The sequence below is a fragment of the Lithobates pipiens genome, unplaced genomic scaffold (genome assembly GCF_037356315.1).
Source record: "Lithobates pipiens isolate NorthernLeopardFrog02 unplaced genomic scaffold, aLitPip1_a1.2 Scaffold_19, whole genome shotgun sequence".
Taxonomy (NCBI): Eukaryota; Metazoa; Chordata; class Amphibia; order Anura; family Ranidae; genus Lithobates; species Lithobates pipiens.
The window spans coordinates 431997679-432014253 of record NW_027507764.1 but is presented as its reverse complement, the minus strand read 5'-3'; the positions used below and the strand labels follow the sequence as shown (position 1 = coordinate 432014253).

At 45.7% G+C, this 16575-nt stretch overlaps 1 protein-coding gene across 1 annotated transcript in view; it reads right to left on the bottom strand.

Moving 5' to 3' along the window:
- The window catches only part of DSG2 (desmoglein 2), a 75876-nt gene that overhangs the window by 32709 nt on the left and 26592 nt on the right, over positions 1 to 16575 (bottom strand). The window contains exons 3-4 of the mRNA XM_077492609.1: positions 10728 to 10856; positions 788 to 949 (exon numbers count right to left, since the gene is read on the bottom strand). Coding sequence (XP_077348735.1) covers positions 788 to 949; positions 10728 to 10856 — 291 coding nt within the window. The remainder of the gene's footprint in view (positions 1 to 787; positions 950 to 10727; positions 10857 to 16575) is intronic.

Genomic DNA, 16575 nt, shown 5'->3' with positions numbered 1-16575 from the left:
CTACGATTTAAAAAAAAAAAAAAGGAGCCAAAACAACTATGTGATAATAAGTGGCTTCATATGATCACTCCAGGGTATGTAAACTTTTGATTAGGGCCAGGGTTTGTGGTCTTTTATAGCGCAAAAAAAATTAAAAATAGAAAAACCAAACACCACAACACACACAGGTAAAATCGGTAATCAAATAATCAGATATGAAATGAGAATAGAAACACAGGAGACTCTAGCTTAGAACTGTGAACATTTTAATGAGATATATTATCCACTTGCATGGAGGTTAAGGAAGTAAGGCTCGAGCCCATCCACACTGGCGTGGCATTCACAACAGCCGATTGTTCTGCCTATGGGGGAGAAATCCTAGCCAGCAGCGTGTCTGGGACCACAGCGATGAAACCGAGGCCCGGATCAGACCGATGGCGAGGTCTGGAACGCGGTGCCGGGCGTGATGACAAAATTGATGTTGCAGCAATCCACCTGGCTAGCATTTGTCCCCCACAGGCAGAAAAATCAGCTGTTCAGAGCACCGCTCTGCAGTGAACACCATGCCACTGTGGATGAAATCGTGCCTTACTTCCTTAACCTCCAAAGTGGATAATACATCTGTATCTCATTAAAAAGGTTCACAGTTCTAACCTAGACGCGCCTACGTTTCTCTTCTTCTCTGCATAGGCAGCATTTTAAAGGTGACCTAACCTTTTAATGCTGACATCTTACAAATTTCAGAAAATTGAGGGAGTTACTCGAGGTATGTAAAAGGAAATCATAAGAAAAATGGAGAAAAACTTACAAAGAACATGTCAATTTCTTCTCTGTCCACAATTCCAGTTACATTCAAGTCTCCTGTTCTTTCATCAATAATGAATAAGCCAAGTGGTGGTTCTGTCACTCCTCTACCAGTTATGCTGTAGCGAATTCTCTTTCTTGGGTCCAGCTTAACATCAGATCGGATCTAGGATTATGTAGAAGGAAAAAAAAATAAAAAAAAAAAAATAAAAAGTCAAAATTGCAAGAAAGACACACTACAAGTGGGACTATATGGCATGAGATTTTTGACAGTACCATTAAAACAAAAACGGTGATAGAAGATTAGGAAAAAATAAAAAGAATAAAAAGAGGAAGAAGAGGGTACACAAAATGTTTGTTTAACCGCTTGCCAACCACCCACCGTCGTTTGACGGAGGCAGAATGGCTCCTCTGCACGAACTGCAGTAGCTGTACAGTGGCCACTTAAAGGGGTACAACGCGTGCCTGCCATGGTACTAAGGTGCCGATGCACATGCCCAGCGGCCGCAATGTTCCCTGGGCACCCGCAATTGCTCCTGACAGTCAGAACGTGGCTGTGTAAACACACACGTTCTAGCAGGGGAGAGGAGACAGATCATGTGCTCCTAGTATATAGGAACACCGATCGGTTTCCTCCCCTAGGCACTCCTAGCCCCTCCCCCAGGTTAGAACATGCCGAGGGAACACATTTAACCCCTTAGGGATCAACTAGCGTTAACCCCTTACCTTCCAGTGAAATTTGTACAGTAATCAGTGTAGAGCTGCAACTAACGATTATTTTGTCTGTTGACTAATCTAGCGATTATTTTTTTTTCCACTTAATCTAGTGTTTTTTTTTTTTGATTAGCCAATTAATCCTTTGGATAACTTTAGAAAAAAATAAGTGCATGGAAAAAAAATAAAAAAAAATTAAGTTAAGCCAAAAGATTACACACATACAATATTATATATATATATATATATATATATACACACACACACACACACACACACATACATATACATATACATACATACATACACATATATGCACACATATATACACACACAGTTCCTGACAAAAGTCTCGTCGCTTCTCTATTTTGTGGAAACTCCTGCTATTAACCTCACTTTTAATTAATCAATTGGTGTTAGAAATAGCTCATATGAGAAGCTAAAGCCCTCCCAAATGATGTTTAATGCACTGAAATAAATTAGTTTCACTGAAAAAAGATTTATCATTTAATCAAGACAGACGGGTCAAATGTTGGCAAGACAAAAGTTTTGTCGCCTATACAGAAATTGAACAACTTTACTGAAAATCCAAAAATGTCAGCAAATTAAGTAGTGGTGCCGTGAGATCCAAATTTAATATCTTGTCTGACTTCCATGAGCTTGAAGGACAGCATCCATGCGGTTTGGCAAGGATTCATACAATTTATTGATGAAGTCATCAGGAATAGCAAAGAAAACAGTCTTGCATGCTTCCCAGAGTTCATCAATATTCTTTGGTTTCGTCTTCCATGCTTCATCTTTCATCCTACACCACATATGCTCAATGATATTCATGTCTGGTGACTGGGCTGGCCAATCCTGGAGCATCTTGATCTTCTTTGCCTTAAGGAACTTTGATGTGGAGATGGAAGTATGCGATGGAGCACCATCCTGCTGCAAAATTAGACCCTTTTTATGGTTGGGAATATAAGAGGTAGCTAAGATTTCTTGGTATTTTAGACTATTGATGTTGCCTTCCACCCTGCAGATCCCTTGCACACCCCCATACTGGATGTAACCCCAGATCATGATTTTGCCTCCACCAAACTTCACAGTTTTCTGGGAAAATCTCAGCTCCATGCAGGTTCCAGTAGGTCTCCTGCAATATTTGCGGTGACTGTGGTATAATTCAACAGAAGATTCATCTGAAAAATCCACCTTCTGCCACTTTTCCAGAGTCCATCCTTTTAGCAGGCTGTGGCCCTTGGCAAATGCCACACGGTTTTTCAATTGTCTTTTGTTTAGTGCTGGCTTATGGGCACTGATTCAACCATGGAGGCCATTTCGAGACAGAATCCGACAAACTGTTCTGGTTGACACAGGGACTTCAGGTGACCAGGTCTCGTGGAGCTCTGCTCCAGTGGAAATCGAGCCGGCCTTGGATTTGAGCCAACAAACGGTCCTCTCGAGCAGTTGTCTTGTGGGGTCGGCCTGACCTGGCCTTGTCCAAAACATCTCGAGTCTCTTCAAATCTTTTTTTTATCCTCTGAACTTGACGCTGAGACACATTGAAGGTGTCTGCCACATCAGCAGTGGATCTGGTCTTCAGCCTCTTGATAATCAACACTTTAGACCCCTTTCACACCAGGGCATTTTGCAGGCGCTATAGCGCTAGAAATAGCGCCTGCAATCCGCCCGAAAGAAGCTGCACCATTGTCTGTAGTGTGAAAGCCCGAGTGGTTTCACACTACAGCGGTGCGCTGGCAGGACATCAGGGAAAAGTCCTGCCAGCAGCTTCTTTGGAGCGGTGAAGGAGCGGTGTGTTTACCGCTCCTCCACCGCTGCTCCCCATTGAAATCAATGGGGCGGCGCTGTAATAACGCTGGCAAAACGCCGCTATTGCAGCATATTGCCGGCGGTTAACCCTTCCTCGGCCACTAGCGGGGGATAAAAACTCCCCGCCAACGGTCGAAATGCGCCGCAAATCCGGCGGTAAAACGCCGCTAAAAAAAAATAAATAAATGTGGTTACGGGATGTGGGGACAGTGTCAGTGTGTTGTTTTTTTACAATTTCTTTTTAGCAATTTTTTTTTTTTATCAGTCCTGTTGGGGGGCTACGGTGAGATATCAGGGGTCTTAACAGACCTCTGCTATCTCCCATTTGAGACAGGGAAAGGGACACAGATTCCCCAGTCCTTTTCTCTGTAGCCTCCGCTGCACCGATAATGAATGGAGAGAAGACAGCGGCTTCTCTTCGTCATTAACTGAGACATCGTAATCACAGAAGGTTACAATGTTTCAGTTATGTGAACTGTCCATTCAGAAAACTAAGGAGCCGGGTTTACCAGCTCCTACCTCCGCTCTCCATCCTGAGATACTGAGAGGAACACCCACGGAGCAGCATGGAGGGGGACACGGAGAAGAGAGGTGGACAGATGAAGACACAGAGCAGCATGGAAGGGGACAGATGCACAGAGGAGAGAGGGAGATATGGAGAAGAGAGGGGGACAGATGAATGGTGGAGAGAGGGAGACATGGAGCAGCATGTCGGGGGACAGCAGCATGGAGAAGGATGGATGGGGACAGTCAGCGGTTATGGTGTGTGGGAGAGAAGCACCGCGCTGAACCCCGCAGTGGGGGTGTATTGACCTGCAACTTGCAACGTGTGACACGTAGACGCCTTTCATGCACGTCGACGTAATCGATTATGTCGACTCGTCATGGCAGCTCTAATCACTGTATAAATGCCAGTGGTCCCAAAAAAGCGTGTCCAATCTGTCCCTCTCAACGTCGCAGTCACGAGAAAAAAAAAAAAAAAAAAAAAAAAAACACACACCACACACACAAATCTATCCCCTATTTTGTAGACGCTATAACTTTTGTGCAAACCAAACCAATCAATATACGATTATAGCAATTATTTTTACCAAAAATATGTAGAATACATATCGGTCTAAATTGAGAAAAAAAAATTATAAGCTAAGGGGATATTATACCAAAAAAATAGTGTTTTTTTTTTTCAAATGTGTCGCACTTTTTTGTTTATAGTGCAAAAAAATAACAACCGCAGAGGTGATCAAATACCACCGAAAGAAAGCTCTATTTGTGGGGGGGGAAAAAAAATGTAAATTTTGTTTAGGTACAGCGTCGCACGAGCGCGCAATTGTCAGTTAAGGAGGCGCATTGCCCAATCTCAAAAAAAAAAAAAAAAAACTCTGGTCATTGAGCAGCCAAATCTTCCGAGGCTGAAGTGGTTACGTTTCCCAAACCTGTCCTAAAGTCTCACATATGGAAACAAATCCCCCCCCCCCCCCCCCTTCTTTCTGCCAATGGACAAACAAAAAAAAAAAAAAAAGACTCAGTTAGACTTACCGGTGACGGTATTTCTAAGAGCCTTTCAGGACAACCCCGGAGAGAGTGTAGCTCCACCTTGCAATCAGGAAACACATGCCCACTTTAAAAACACCTCCTCCTCCTCCATGGCTTCAGTTATTGTGGCCTTCCGACGCTGGAAAACAAAGCACAGAAAGCACAACACCATGGTAGAACTTAATACATTTACTAAGCATAACCTAGGGAGGGAAGTAACGGTTGTCCTGAAAGGCTCTTAGAAATACCGTCACCGGTAAGTCTAACTGAGTCTTTCTCAAATCGCCTTTCAGGACAACCCCGGAGAGGATAACCGAGAAACTTACCCTAGGGCGGGACTACTGCCTGCAGTACCTTCCTGCCGAAGGCCTGATCTGCTGCAGACAGTAGATCTAACCGGTAATGCCGGAGAAATGTCGAATAACTGGACCAAGTGGCAGCCTTGCAGATTTGTTCAGGCGTGGCACCGGCCCTTTCAGCCCAGGAAACTGCCGTGGATCTAGTAGAGTGGGCAGCAATACCTGAGGGAGGTATTTCTCCTTTTGCTTTATAGGCTTCTGTTATAGCCAACTTAAGCCACCTACCCAGCGTACTTTTAGAAGCTTTCTCCCCCTTGCGTGATCCAGAAAATATCACAAAGAGGGCGTTTGATTTTCTAAATTCTTTAGTAACTTTCAGAAACTGTAAAAGACATCTTCTCACATCCAATGTGTGAAAAACTTCCTCTCCTGCATTTGCTGGGCTTGCAGAGAATGTAGGTAACACTATTTCCTGTGATCGATGGAAAGTTGAGGATACTTTCGGTAGGAATGCTGGATCCGTCCTCAGTACCACCCTGTCCTGATAAATTCTAAGGAAGGGTTCTGTAATAGCTAGAGCTTGGAGCTCGCTGACTCTCCTGGCCGAGGTGATGGCCACCAAAAAGATTGTTTTTAAAACCACCTTCTGCAAAGAAGCTTCCTGTAAGGGTTCAAACGGTGCTCCCGAGAGACCCTGTAAAACTGTAGACAAATCCCAACTGGGAAAGTCTTTAAGGGCTACTGGTCTATTTCGAGCAAGAGCCCTAAAAAATCTAGAAATTAAAGTTTCTTTAGATAAAGTCTTTTCAAAGAAAACTGATAAGGCAGCCACCTGAGTCTTCAGGGTACTGGCTGCGAGACCCTTCTCCATTCCTTCATGGAGAAACTCCAAGACTGACACCGTGCTCTTGACCTTGAGTTCTCTAGAACTGCACCAGGAGTTGAACTTTTTCCAGACCTTCATGTAAATTGCCTGTGTAACTGCCTTCCTACTGGACAGCAGGGTCTTTACTACTTTATCTGAGAGACCTTTAGCCTTTAACAGGTCCTCCTCAGAAACCAGGCGGTTAGCTGCAGGAGTTCCACTTCTGGATGACTTACTGTCCCCTGGGATAACAGATCTTTTCTGAGTGGTAACCTCCATGGGGGCTTCGAGGCTAGGTTTCGAAGACCCGCGAACCAGGGTCTTTTTGGCCAAAAAGGAGTGACTAGTATTAAGTCTGTCCTTTCTTCCCTGAATTTCCTCAGTACTAGTGGAATTAGAGGAAAGGGGGGAAAGGCATAGCACAGCTGGTAATGCCAGGGGTGAGCGAATGCATCCAACCCTATTGCTGCATCTCCTCGGTGAAGAGAAAAGAATCTGTCCACCTTTGAGTTCTGCTGGCTGGCAAAAAGGTCTACCTGAGGAACCCCCCAGGCCTCGGAGATCATCAGGAACACTTCCTGATTCAGACTCCATTCTGCCTCTAGCAATTTGCGCCTGCTTAGGAGGTCCGCAAACAAATTCTGAGAGCCCTTCAGATGCACTGCCGATAGTGAGGCTGTGTTCTGTTCTGCCCAGGCTAACAACAGATTGGCCAGCTCCATCAAGCTCCTGCTTCTGGTTCCCCCTTGCTTCATAATGTAGGTAACCGCTGTTGTGTTGTCTGACAACACCTGAACATGGTGGCCTCTCAAACTCTGCTGAAATGCCACTAAACCCAGAAAGATCGCCTTCAACTCCCTCCAGTTGGATGATCTTTGAGCTTCCTGTTTGGACCAGACCCCCTGAGATGTCTGACCATCCAGATGGGCTCCCCAGCCCCAGGCACTTGCGTCTGTAGTAAGGCGCTTGTCCACAGGAAAGGTCCACACCAGGCCCCTTGAGAGGTTTGCCTGGTCTCTCCACCACCAAAGAGCCCTTTTCGTCTTTGACGAAATTTTTAGCTGTTTTTCCAAAGGATCCTGATGGGACCAGCTTGACAGAACCTCCCTCTGAAGGGGTCTGGAATGGAACCTGGCCCACTGAACAGCCGGGATTGCTGCCGTAAGCAGGCCCAGAACTGCCATAGCCATCCTGACTGAGACTGTCTGGTTGCTCTGTATCCGCTGTACAGCTAGCTGTAACTTTTCCTGTTTTTCCAACGGCAGGAAAACTTTCTGGAGAATCGAATTTAATGTATACCCCAGAAATTTCATTTCCTGTGAGGGGGTCAGGATTGACTTCTCTAGGTTTAGAAGCCATCCCAGGCCCTCGAGGTGAGACTGGGCCCTCTGGAGATTGACTAGGACCTGCTCCCTGGAGTCTGCAAAAAACAAAAGGTCGTCCAGATAAGGAACAACTGGAATCCCCTTCAATTTCAGGGGTTCCAAAGCCTCTGCCATAATCTTCGTAAAGACCCTGGGAGAGGACGAGAGTCCGAACGGCAGAGCCCTGAATTGGAGGTGCCATACCGAACTCCCTACCTTCAATGCCAGGCGCAGGAACTGCTGCGATGCCTGATGAATTGGTATATGAAGGTAGGCATCCCTTAGGTCCAGGGATGCCATGAAGCATTCTGGGGTCAACAGCTTTGTGATGGAGAAAATTGTATCCATCCTGAAATGTTTGTACCGAATGAACCTGTTCAGGAATTTCAGATTCAGGATTAGACGGTACTTCCCTGAGGGTTTTTTCACCAGAAAAATATGTGAATAAAAACCCCCGCCCTGCTGGTTTACTGGGACTTGAATCAGAACCTCTTGCTGTATCAGCTCCTGTAACAACAGCTTCATTGCAGAGGCCTTCTCCTGATCCCTTGGCAATGTTGTCACATAAAACCTGCTCGGGGGTAGTTCTGAAAACTCCAACCTGTACCCCTGATCGACAACGCTCTTCACGAACAGATTTGGAGACAGCCTGTCCCATTGTTCGCGAAAAGCTGACAGTCTCCCCCCCACTGGGGAGATATTGTCACTTGTTCTTAGGGGACTGCTCTGGGGGAGATCTAAAGAGGACTCCACCCCTGCCTTTGCCCTTCTGTGAACCCCATCTGCTCTTGTGCTCCTGGTCTTTTTTATGGGACTGCTGAAAAGCACGAAAATTCTTTTTAGCAATCTGCTTTTTCTTAACTGGAAAAGCCTTCTTTTTATCGGCTGTTCTATCCAGCACAGACTCTAAATCAGGACCAAAGAGCAAGTCACCCGAGAAGGGAAGACCACACAGCTTGACCTTAGAGGCAGTGTCCCCAGACCATGTTTTCAGCCAAACTGCTCTCCTGGCTGAATTTACAAGAGCCGAAGACCTAGCGGCCAGTTTAACTGATTCTGCTGATGCATCCGCCATGTATTTGACTGCATTCAGGATCAGTGGAAAGGACTCTAAGAGATCCTTGCGGGGTGTCCCCGCCTCAATATGGCTCTTCAGCTTCTCTACCCAACATTCCAGATTCCTGGCCACCACCGTAGCTGCCATTGCTGGTTTTAGACTGACTGACGCAGCATCCCAAGCTTTTTTAAGGATGGAGTCAGCTTTTTTGTCCATTGGGTCTTTAAGGATCCCCATATCTTCAAAGGCTAGATCCGTTCGTCTGGATACCTGCGAGAAAGCTGCATCGACTCTGGGTTTCTTGTTCCAAACCTCTGAGTCCTTATCTTCGAAGGGAAACCTTCTTTTGAGAGCTTTAGAGAAGAAAGGGGCTTTTTCTGGGTCCTTCCACTCCTTTCTCACTGAGTCTGAGAGGACCCTGTGGACAGGAAAAACTCGCCGTTTTGTTTCGTCCAACCCCTGGTACATTTTGTCATGAACTGACAGTTGTACTTTTTCTTCCTGAATTTCTAGAGTAGTGTAGATTGCTTTTAAAATATCATCTACTTCCTCTAGTGATAGCTTGAATTTGGAGCCCCTGCTATCTTCTTCCTCTTCCTCCTCCTCAGAATCCCTGAAGGAGATGAGAGTACTACCCCCTTCGTCTCCAGACTCTTCAGTTTCCACCTGTCTGGATGACGACGCCCTGGGGCTGGGCGGTAAGTTCTGAGGCTCGGTCTGTGCGGGAGGGTTTTGTATCAGGATGGACTTGACTGAACTCAAAGAGTTTGTCAGCTCTTTAACCGAAGAAAACAAATCCTTATATTGTTGAGATGTTTCCTCTTCCACCAATTCTCTGATACAATTTCTGCACATTGCCTTCTGCCATGAATCTCTGAGGGGGGTTTTGCAAGAAGGACATTTTCTCTGACCTGGTCTAGCTTTTCCTAGTGATTTTTCCTGAAACGACATACAGGTTTAATTCACTAAAAGCTCTCAACAACCAGTTGCTTAACACCAAGCCAGTGCAGAGACCCACCACCAAACAGACCTACTAGTGAGACCCCAGAACTAGGCTGCAAAAGGTCAGAGCGAAGTCCACCTCTGACCTGCAGCGACAGGCCCCCAAGAGGGGGGAACAAACAAAGACATACCCACAGTAAAGCAGAGGGTGCCAGTGCACCTTACGTACCTGGGCTGGACCGGTGCTGGGGGCGCCTGTCTCCGCCATAGCTGGCTTGCACTCTTCCATCGTTTGAGTGAGGCAGCTATTTTACAAACAGCTCTCATTTTAAATTTTCCCGGCCGCCGCGTCATCAAGGCCGGCCGGAAGCGGAAGCACACGGTCACCTGACCCGCCCCATGACCCCTGCGTTCCAGGCGCTGAACCACGGCGCCACGCCCCCTCAGAGCGCCCGCGCGTCACCGTGAACGACGCCGTCGCCGCCCGGGACCCGGCGCCGAAAACGGAGCCATGCCGCTGACCTGCAGCGGCCTCCGCCAGCAACAGAGCCCTCCCTGCGCTAACAAGCGGACACCGGGCACCCGACGCCGGCACTCCGAGGGTCCTTACTCCCGTGAGATGGCGGGACCAGGAGCTCCAGGAGTCCTCTCCCCGTGGAGATGCTGCTGGGGGTCAAAGAGAAACAACCTGCAACAAAAGGTAAGCCTTACTCCCCTGCAGAGAGTGTAGCTCTCCCTGGTTCAGGCACATGCTTCCTCCAAGGAGGAAACACAATAACTGAAGCCATGGAGGAGGAGGAGGTGTTTTTAAAGTGGGCATGTGTTTCCTGATTGCAAGGTGGAGCTACACTCTCTCCGGGGTTGTCCTGAAAGGCGATTTGAGAAAAAAACACCCCAAGCGATTCCTCTGTCCACACAAATAATACCAAGGAAATGCAATGACCAACGGCTGCAGCTGATCGACAAAGTTTTCCATCATGTCCCATTTGGCAGGTGCTTGCTGAACAGGCTGAATTTTGATCAGTGCATGGCCAGCTTATGGATGGAGTCACTTTGTCTCAGCTGTGTAATTTAAAATTACTTGTGTGGCCATTTAAATTTTGTTAGCTAGAGAAAGCCTTGGGGAGGACAGGTTTGGGAAACACTGGAATGCGCAAAATCTGGTTTCTTTGCAGAGCTGCACCAATCAGATTCCAGGTTTTATTGTCAAAGCTTAATTGAACAAGCTGAAGTTAGCCGATCATGCACTCCTGCACCAGACTTTGCCCTCTACAGTTTTAGTAAATCAACCTCACTGTGTTCAGTTATACAAGCTGAATATTGAACATTGGTTTGTACAATGCTAGTATGCTTACCCTTGCAATGGGATTTTTGTAAGAATTGTCCATTTCCTCTTTAATTGAAACTGGTGGAATAATCCATTCTCGTTTATGTCTCGACAGTGGTTTGGTTCCATCATGCAGTCTAATACTTTTCTTTGCCAGCTTAGAAGAAAAAATAAATAAAAATTTAATTAAAAAAAACAAACAAACAAACACACACACACACACAACACAAAGGTCAATCGCAGTGAAACATCTTGCCCAGTCCATTAAAAAGAAGCTAGGCTGAAAACCAAGGGCCTTAATAGTATTGGAATAGATGCAAAAAGTTATAATTAATTATTATATACATACACACAGGAATATATATATATATATATATATATATATATATATATATATATATATATATATATATATATATATATATATATATATATATATATATATATATATATATATATATATATATATATATATATATATATATACACACACACACACACACACACACACACCAGGGCTCCATCTGACGGAGGCACACACACTTGACAGCGGTGTCAGGGCTCAGCAGCCCTGATATATGGTAGTCAGCATACGGAGGGGTGGGCATAGCCAGGCAGGATCAGCTAGGTGATACAGGGGGCAAAAATAGGATTTTTAAAACAGCTTACCTGCAAAATCCTTGTCTTGGAGTACATCATAGGACGCAGAGTCTCAAGTAATTACTTGGTGGGTTATAGGTCTACCTTCAGGTGTTGACACTGGTATAACCAATACAGGAAGTTGACTCCCCTAAATAACCCCTCCTCCTTCCAGGAGCACTCAGTTTTTGTAGCCAAGCAATATACTCTTACCCCATAAAACAGAGGGTCGGGAGCTCTGTGTCCTATGATGTACTCCAAGAAAAGGATTTTACATGTAAGCCGTTTTAAAAATCCTATTTTCTTTATCGTACATCATAGGACACAGAGTCTCAAGTAATTACTTGGTGGGATGTCCCATAGCAATGCTACTTGAGGGGAGGGAGACACAACCTGTAGGGTAACCCCCGGACCTGAGGACTTACACTGCTGCCTGCAGCACACTGCGCCCGAAGGCGATAACCTCATTCCATCTTACATGCACTTGATAAAATTTTGCAAATGTATGTATTGAAGGCCAAGTCGCGGCCTTGCAGATTTGAGACCTGGAGGCCTGGTGACGCACTGCCCAAGAAGCACCAACCGCTCTGGTAGAGTGCGCCTTAACTTGAAAAGGGGGAATGTTTCCCTTTAAATCATAAGTTTGAATTATAACTTGGCAAATGCACTTAGCGACAGTGGATTTTTACACTGCCTGTCCCTTCTTAGGACCCTCTGGAAGAATAAATAAGACATCAGTTATACGGAGCAGTTTTCTTAAATACATTTTCACTGCTCTCACTACAGCAAGACAATGTAGAGACCTTTCTTCCCTGGAACAAGGTCTTGGGAAAAAACCCGGCAGGACAATATCTTCATTCAGATGAAAGCCTGAAACCACTTTTGGCAAAAATCCTGGACGAGGGCGTAACACCACTCTGTCCTCATGAATAATCAAATATGACTCCTTACAAGAAAGAGCAGCCAATTCTTAAATCCTCCTTGCTGAGCATATAGCAAATGAAAATATCAGCTTCCTAGTCAGAAGGACTAAGGGAACATGCTGCAATGGTTCGAATGGCTGTTTTTGTAACACTGACAAAACTAAATTTAAGTCCCAAGGGCTTAAGAGTGATTTAACTGGCGGATTAATCCGCAGCACTCCTTGCATGAAACCCTGGACTAAAGAATACATAGCAAGCAGTCTTTGAAATAAAAATTGATAAGGCTGAGACTTGGCCCTCAGGGCCAACTTCATCTCTACGCTTAATTGTAGAAAGGTAAGGATTCTGCCTATGATATCTCTCAGAGGGTACCAACCCTTGGACTCACACTAGGAAACATAAGCTTTCCAGGCTCTATAATATATAGCTCTAGAAGCTGGCTTCCTAGCATTAATCAAAGTAGAGATAACTGACCTGGAAAGCCCACGTTTATTCAGAATGTGGGTCTCAATAGCCAAGCCGTTAAATTTAGCGGTCGTAAAGTAGGACGGAATATCGGCCCCTGAGATAACAGGCCTGGCCTTAGTGGGAAGAGCCCTGGACACTCCAATGCCATCCTTACGATCTCTGCGTACCATGACCTTTTGGGCCATGCTGGTGCTACCAGTATTACCGATTTTCTTTCCAGCTTGATCCTGCAAAGAACTTGAGGTAGCAACTGAAAAGGAGGAAGAGAAGAGGGCAAAGGGGAGGAGGGAAGGGGGAAGAGAAGAGGGCAAAGGGGAGGAGGGAAGGGGGAAGAGAAGAGGGCAAAGGGGAGGAGGGAAGGGGGAAGAGAAGAGGGCAAAGGGGAGGAGGGAAGGGGGAAGAGAAGAGGGCAAAGGGGAGGAGGGAAGGGGGGGAGAAGAGGGGGAAGGGAAGGGGGAGGAGAGGAGAAGAGAAGAGGGGGAAGGGAAGGGGGAGGAGAGGAGAAGAGGGGGAAGGGAAGGGGGAGGAGAGGAGAAGAGGGGGAAGGGAAGGGGGAGGAGAGGAGAAGAGGGGGAAGGGAAGGGGGAGGAGAGGAGAAGAGGGGGAAGGGAAGGGGAGGGAAGTTCTGTCAGCAGATTTATAGTTTTTTTTTTTTTAAACCACAGAAGCATAGGGCGTTTCCCAATGTTACTAGGTGGAAGTGCTGGGTTGTAATTAAACCATGCAGCTAAAGCAGCTGCGTCAAACAATCAGCCACCGCCCATATAGAAGTTTATACACATCTGTGTTAGCAACTGCTGTATTTTTTACCAAATCCCACAAGATATATAGCAAGAACCCACCTCTGCCACTGGGACCACACATGTTCTGAGACAGAGCTGCACTAAGACACATCATAGGTAGTGCAAGTTACTCCTTATAGAGGAGACATTTATAAAGGCAAATAAGGTATATTGAAGGTAAAAGCAAAGCTTCTTCCCTTACCTTGTCCTCGCTGCATGATACTGCTGATTTAACAGACAGATCCAACTTTCACCCATCACGGCGGGCTGCGTTTAAACATGCTCAAAGACTGGGGCCCTTTTAGAAGGGTTCCGCTCCTTTGGGCCTTGTATAGTACCCCTCAGGACAACTTTAGGAAATGTAGCAAGACCAAAAAGCGCCCTGGATCCTAGGGTCCAGCTCTCAAAGAGAAGCATTACAGGCAAAACCTCGTTCTTGCATCGAGGTCCAGGTACCATCCTATGGCCTCAGTGGCGAGAATGGATCTGATTGTGGAGGTTTCTGTAAATCCAGCATGGATCCCTCCTGGAGTTTTATGGGGTAAGAGTATACTGCCTATATTGCTTGGCTACAAAAGCTGAGTGCTCCTGGAAGGAGGAGGGGTTATATAAGGGAGTCAACTTCCTGTATTGGTTATACCAGTGTCAACACCTGAAGGTAGGCCTATAACCCAAGTAATTACTTGAGATTGTGTCCTATGATGTACGATAAAGAAAATTACACAGCACAAGCACTCTGCTGTATAACATGCATAAACCATTTCCATACCAGGCACATTCACCCCTTCCTGCCCAGGACAATTTTCAACTTTTAGCTCTGTCGCAATTTGGGTACAGTGTAGCATGACTGTGCAATTGTCAAACAAATGAGACCCCCTTTGACAGGAATAGCCGCCGGTCGGCTCTACTTGTCAGCGCGAACAGAGAAATGCCGCTTACCGGAACTTCCTGTTTCACGCGATGATTACCTGTGATTGGTCACAGCTGATCACATGGGAAGAAGCCTCTGGCAGAGGCATCTTATGATCGGAGATGCGGGGTGTCAGACTGACATGCCGCGATCACTGCGCACCCTTGGGCTGGACGTCATACGACGCCCAGTCAGGATAACAGAACCACTTCACGGCCGTCATTCTGCAGGTGGGAAGTGGTTAAGTGAAGAGGATTTTTTAAATTTTTTAGGTTAACAAACGCTTTAACACCTTGACAGGCGTGTCTGATGAGAAAGGCTGAAGAAAATTGCCATGCAAGTTCAATGCATTTAGCTAAAGTCGAAGGCCAAACTGGGTTGATTGTTTCCCACGGCAATTCGGCGTACACTGCAGAGGAATGGCATGCATGGGTGTCCACAAAGGAAGCTTCTCCTAAAGCCAATGTACAAAAAAGCCCTCCTAGAATTTGCCAAGGCCCATGCTGAAAGAGAAGATGCTGTACTCTGGAGTGATGAGACCAAGATAATTGTTTTTGGGATAGATGGCTTCAAAAAAAACTGTATGGTGTTGCAAAGCTGAGGAGTACAAAGAAAAGTGCATGGTGCCTACAGTGAAACATGGTGGTGGCAGTGACCTTCTGTGGGGCTGCATGAGTGCTGCTGGGTGTCATGGAGCTGCATTTCATTGATGGCATCATGAATTCACAGATGTACTGCTTTATATTGAAAGAGAAGGTGCTACCATCAGGCCGTGCCCTTGGTTGCCACGCACTCTTCCAGTATGACAATAATTCAAAACACATTGAATACCACCGTTGCATTTTTTTGAAGAACAGGGTGAAAGGGATTCAGTAGCCAAGTAGGTCTCCTGATCTGCACCCAATCGAACACCCATGGGAAATTCTGAACAGATAAGTTGAGCATCACTCTCCATCCAGCCTCTAAAAGAGGTTGTTCTTGAAGAATGGAAAAAGATAGATGTTGCAATAGGTCGCCAACTTGTTCATTCCATGCCTAGAAGACATACATATTTTTGGCCTTGATCATCGATGTAGGATCACGTCCCTCCTTCTGACTAGTCCCTACAGAAGGTCTCTCCTTTAAGAGCATGTGCACTACAGTCCTGTGAACTCAGGCCAGCATGATGATGCACCTCCTAGGCTCGTAGGACATGGGTTGAAAGATGTTGGCCATCATGCAACTCAGAAGAGCAGTGTGGCAGTTAATAGCAGCAAGGAAAGGAAATACTGCAGGAGACAGTGCCAGACTAAAAAATAAAATAAAACCTAGACTAGTCGTCATTCCTGCAGTAGGATTAAAAGAAACCCCTCTGGAAAATTCCAATTGTCTGGCTGTTTATTCTACTGCTTCATTATGCAGACAAGTACTTCTGACTATACGCTGACTTTACTTTTCTGCATACATGATTTGGGTCAGTGACTGAGGCTGGGTTCACACTTAGGCAAATTGGATGCGGGTTTCCCATTTTGCATGACATGCTCTCAATGGAGCCGGTTCACACATCTCCAAGGCGGCTGCAGAGTGAATTGCACAGAGGTCCTGACCATCTTTGGCTCCGTTTCAGGTCCGAATTCAGGCAAAAATTTGAACCCAATTTGCTCCCGAAACAGAGAACAGGGACACACCGGACCCCTACCCAAATTCCAATGGTCCCCATGTCAGCCACATCTGTTTGAACCACCCCACACAACTTTTGATTTGATGGCTAAAGTTCAGTTTCACCTCATTCATTAAACTAAGGGAAACATGCACCAATTAAAAAAAAAAATCACAAATCACTACTACTAAATACTACTACGCAAATTTCACTTACTTTTCAACACTGATCAGCCGTTTTATATACCTTTCCCTACTGTTCTATTGCACTGCTCGGGCCATAGGTCTAAAGTACTCCTAATCATTTTAGCCTGTACACTCATTGTTTTCTACATTGGCATGGGAGTAATTTCTTCTGAGCTTTGGCTTAATAACTCTTCCAATACCAGCATGCAGACCAAAAAACAACCCTACTGGTCCACACCCTACTACCCATTGTCTATTGCCCTTGTTCCACTCTTGCACTTTTTTTACGTCAGTTGTCCCCATTCTGTTCAAGTACCGTTGTTCTTTGTA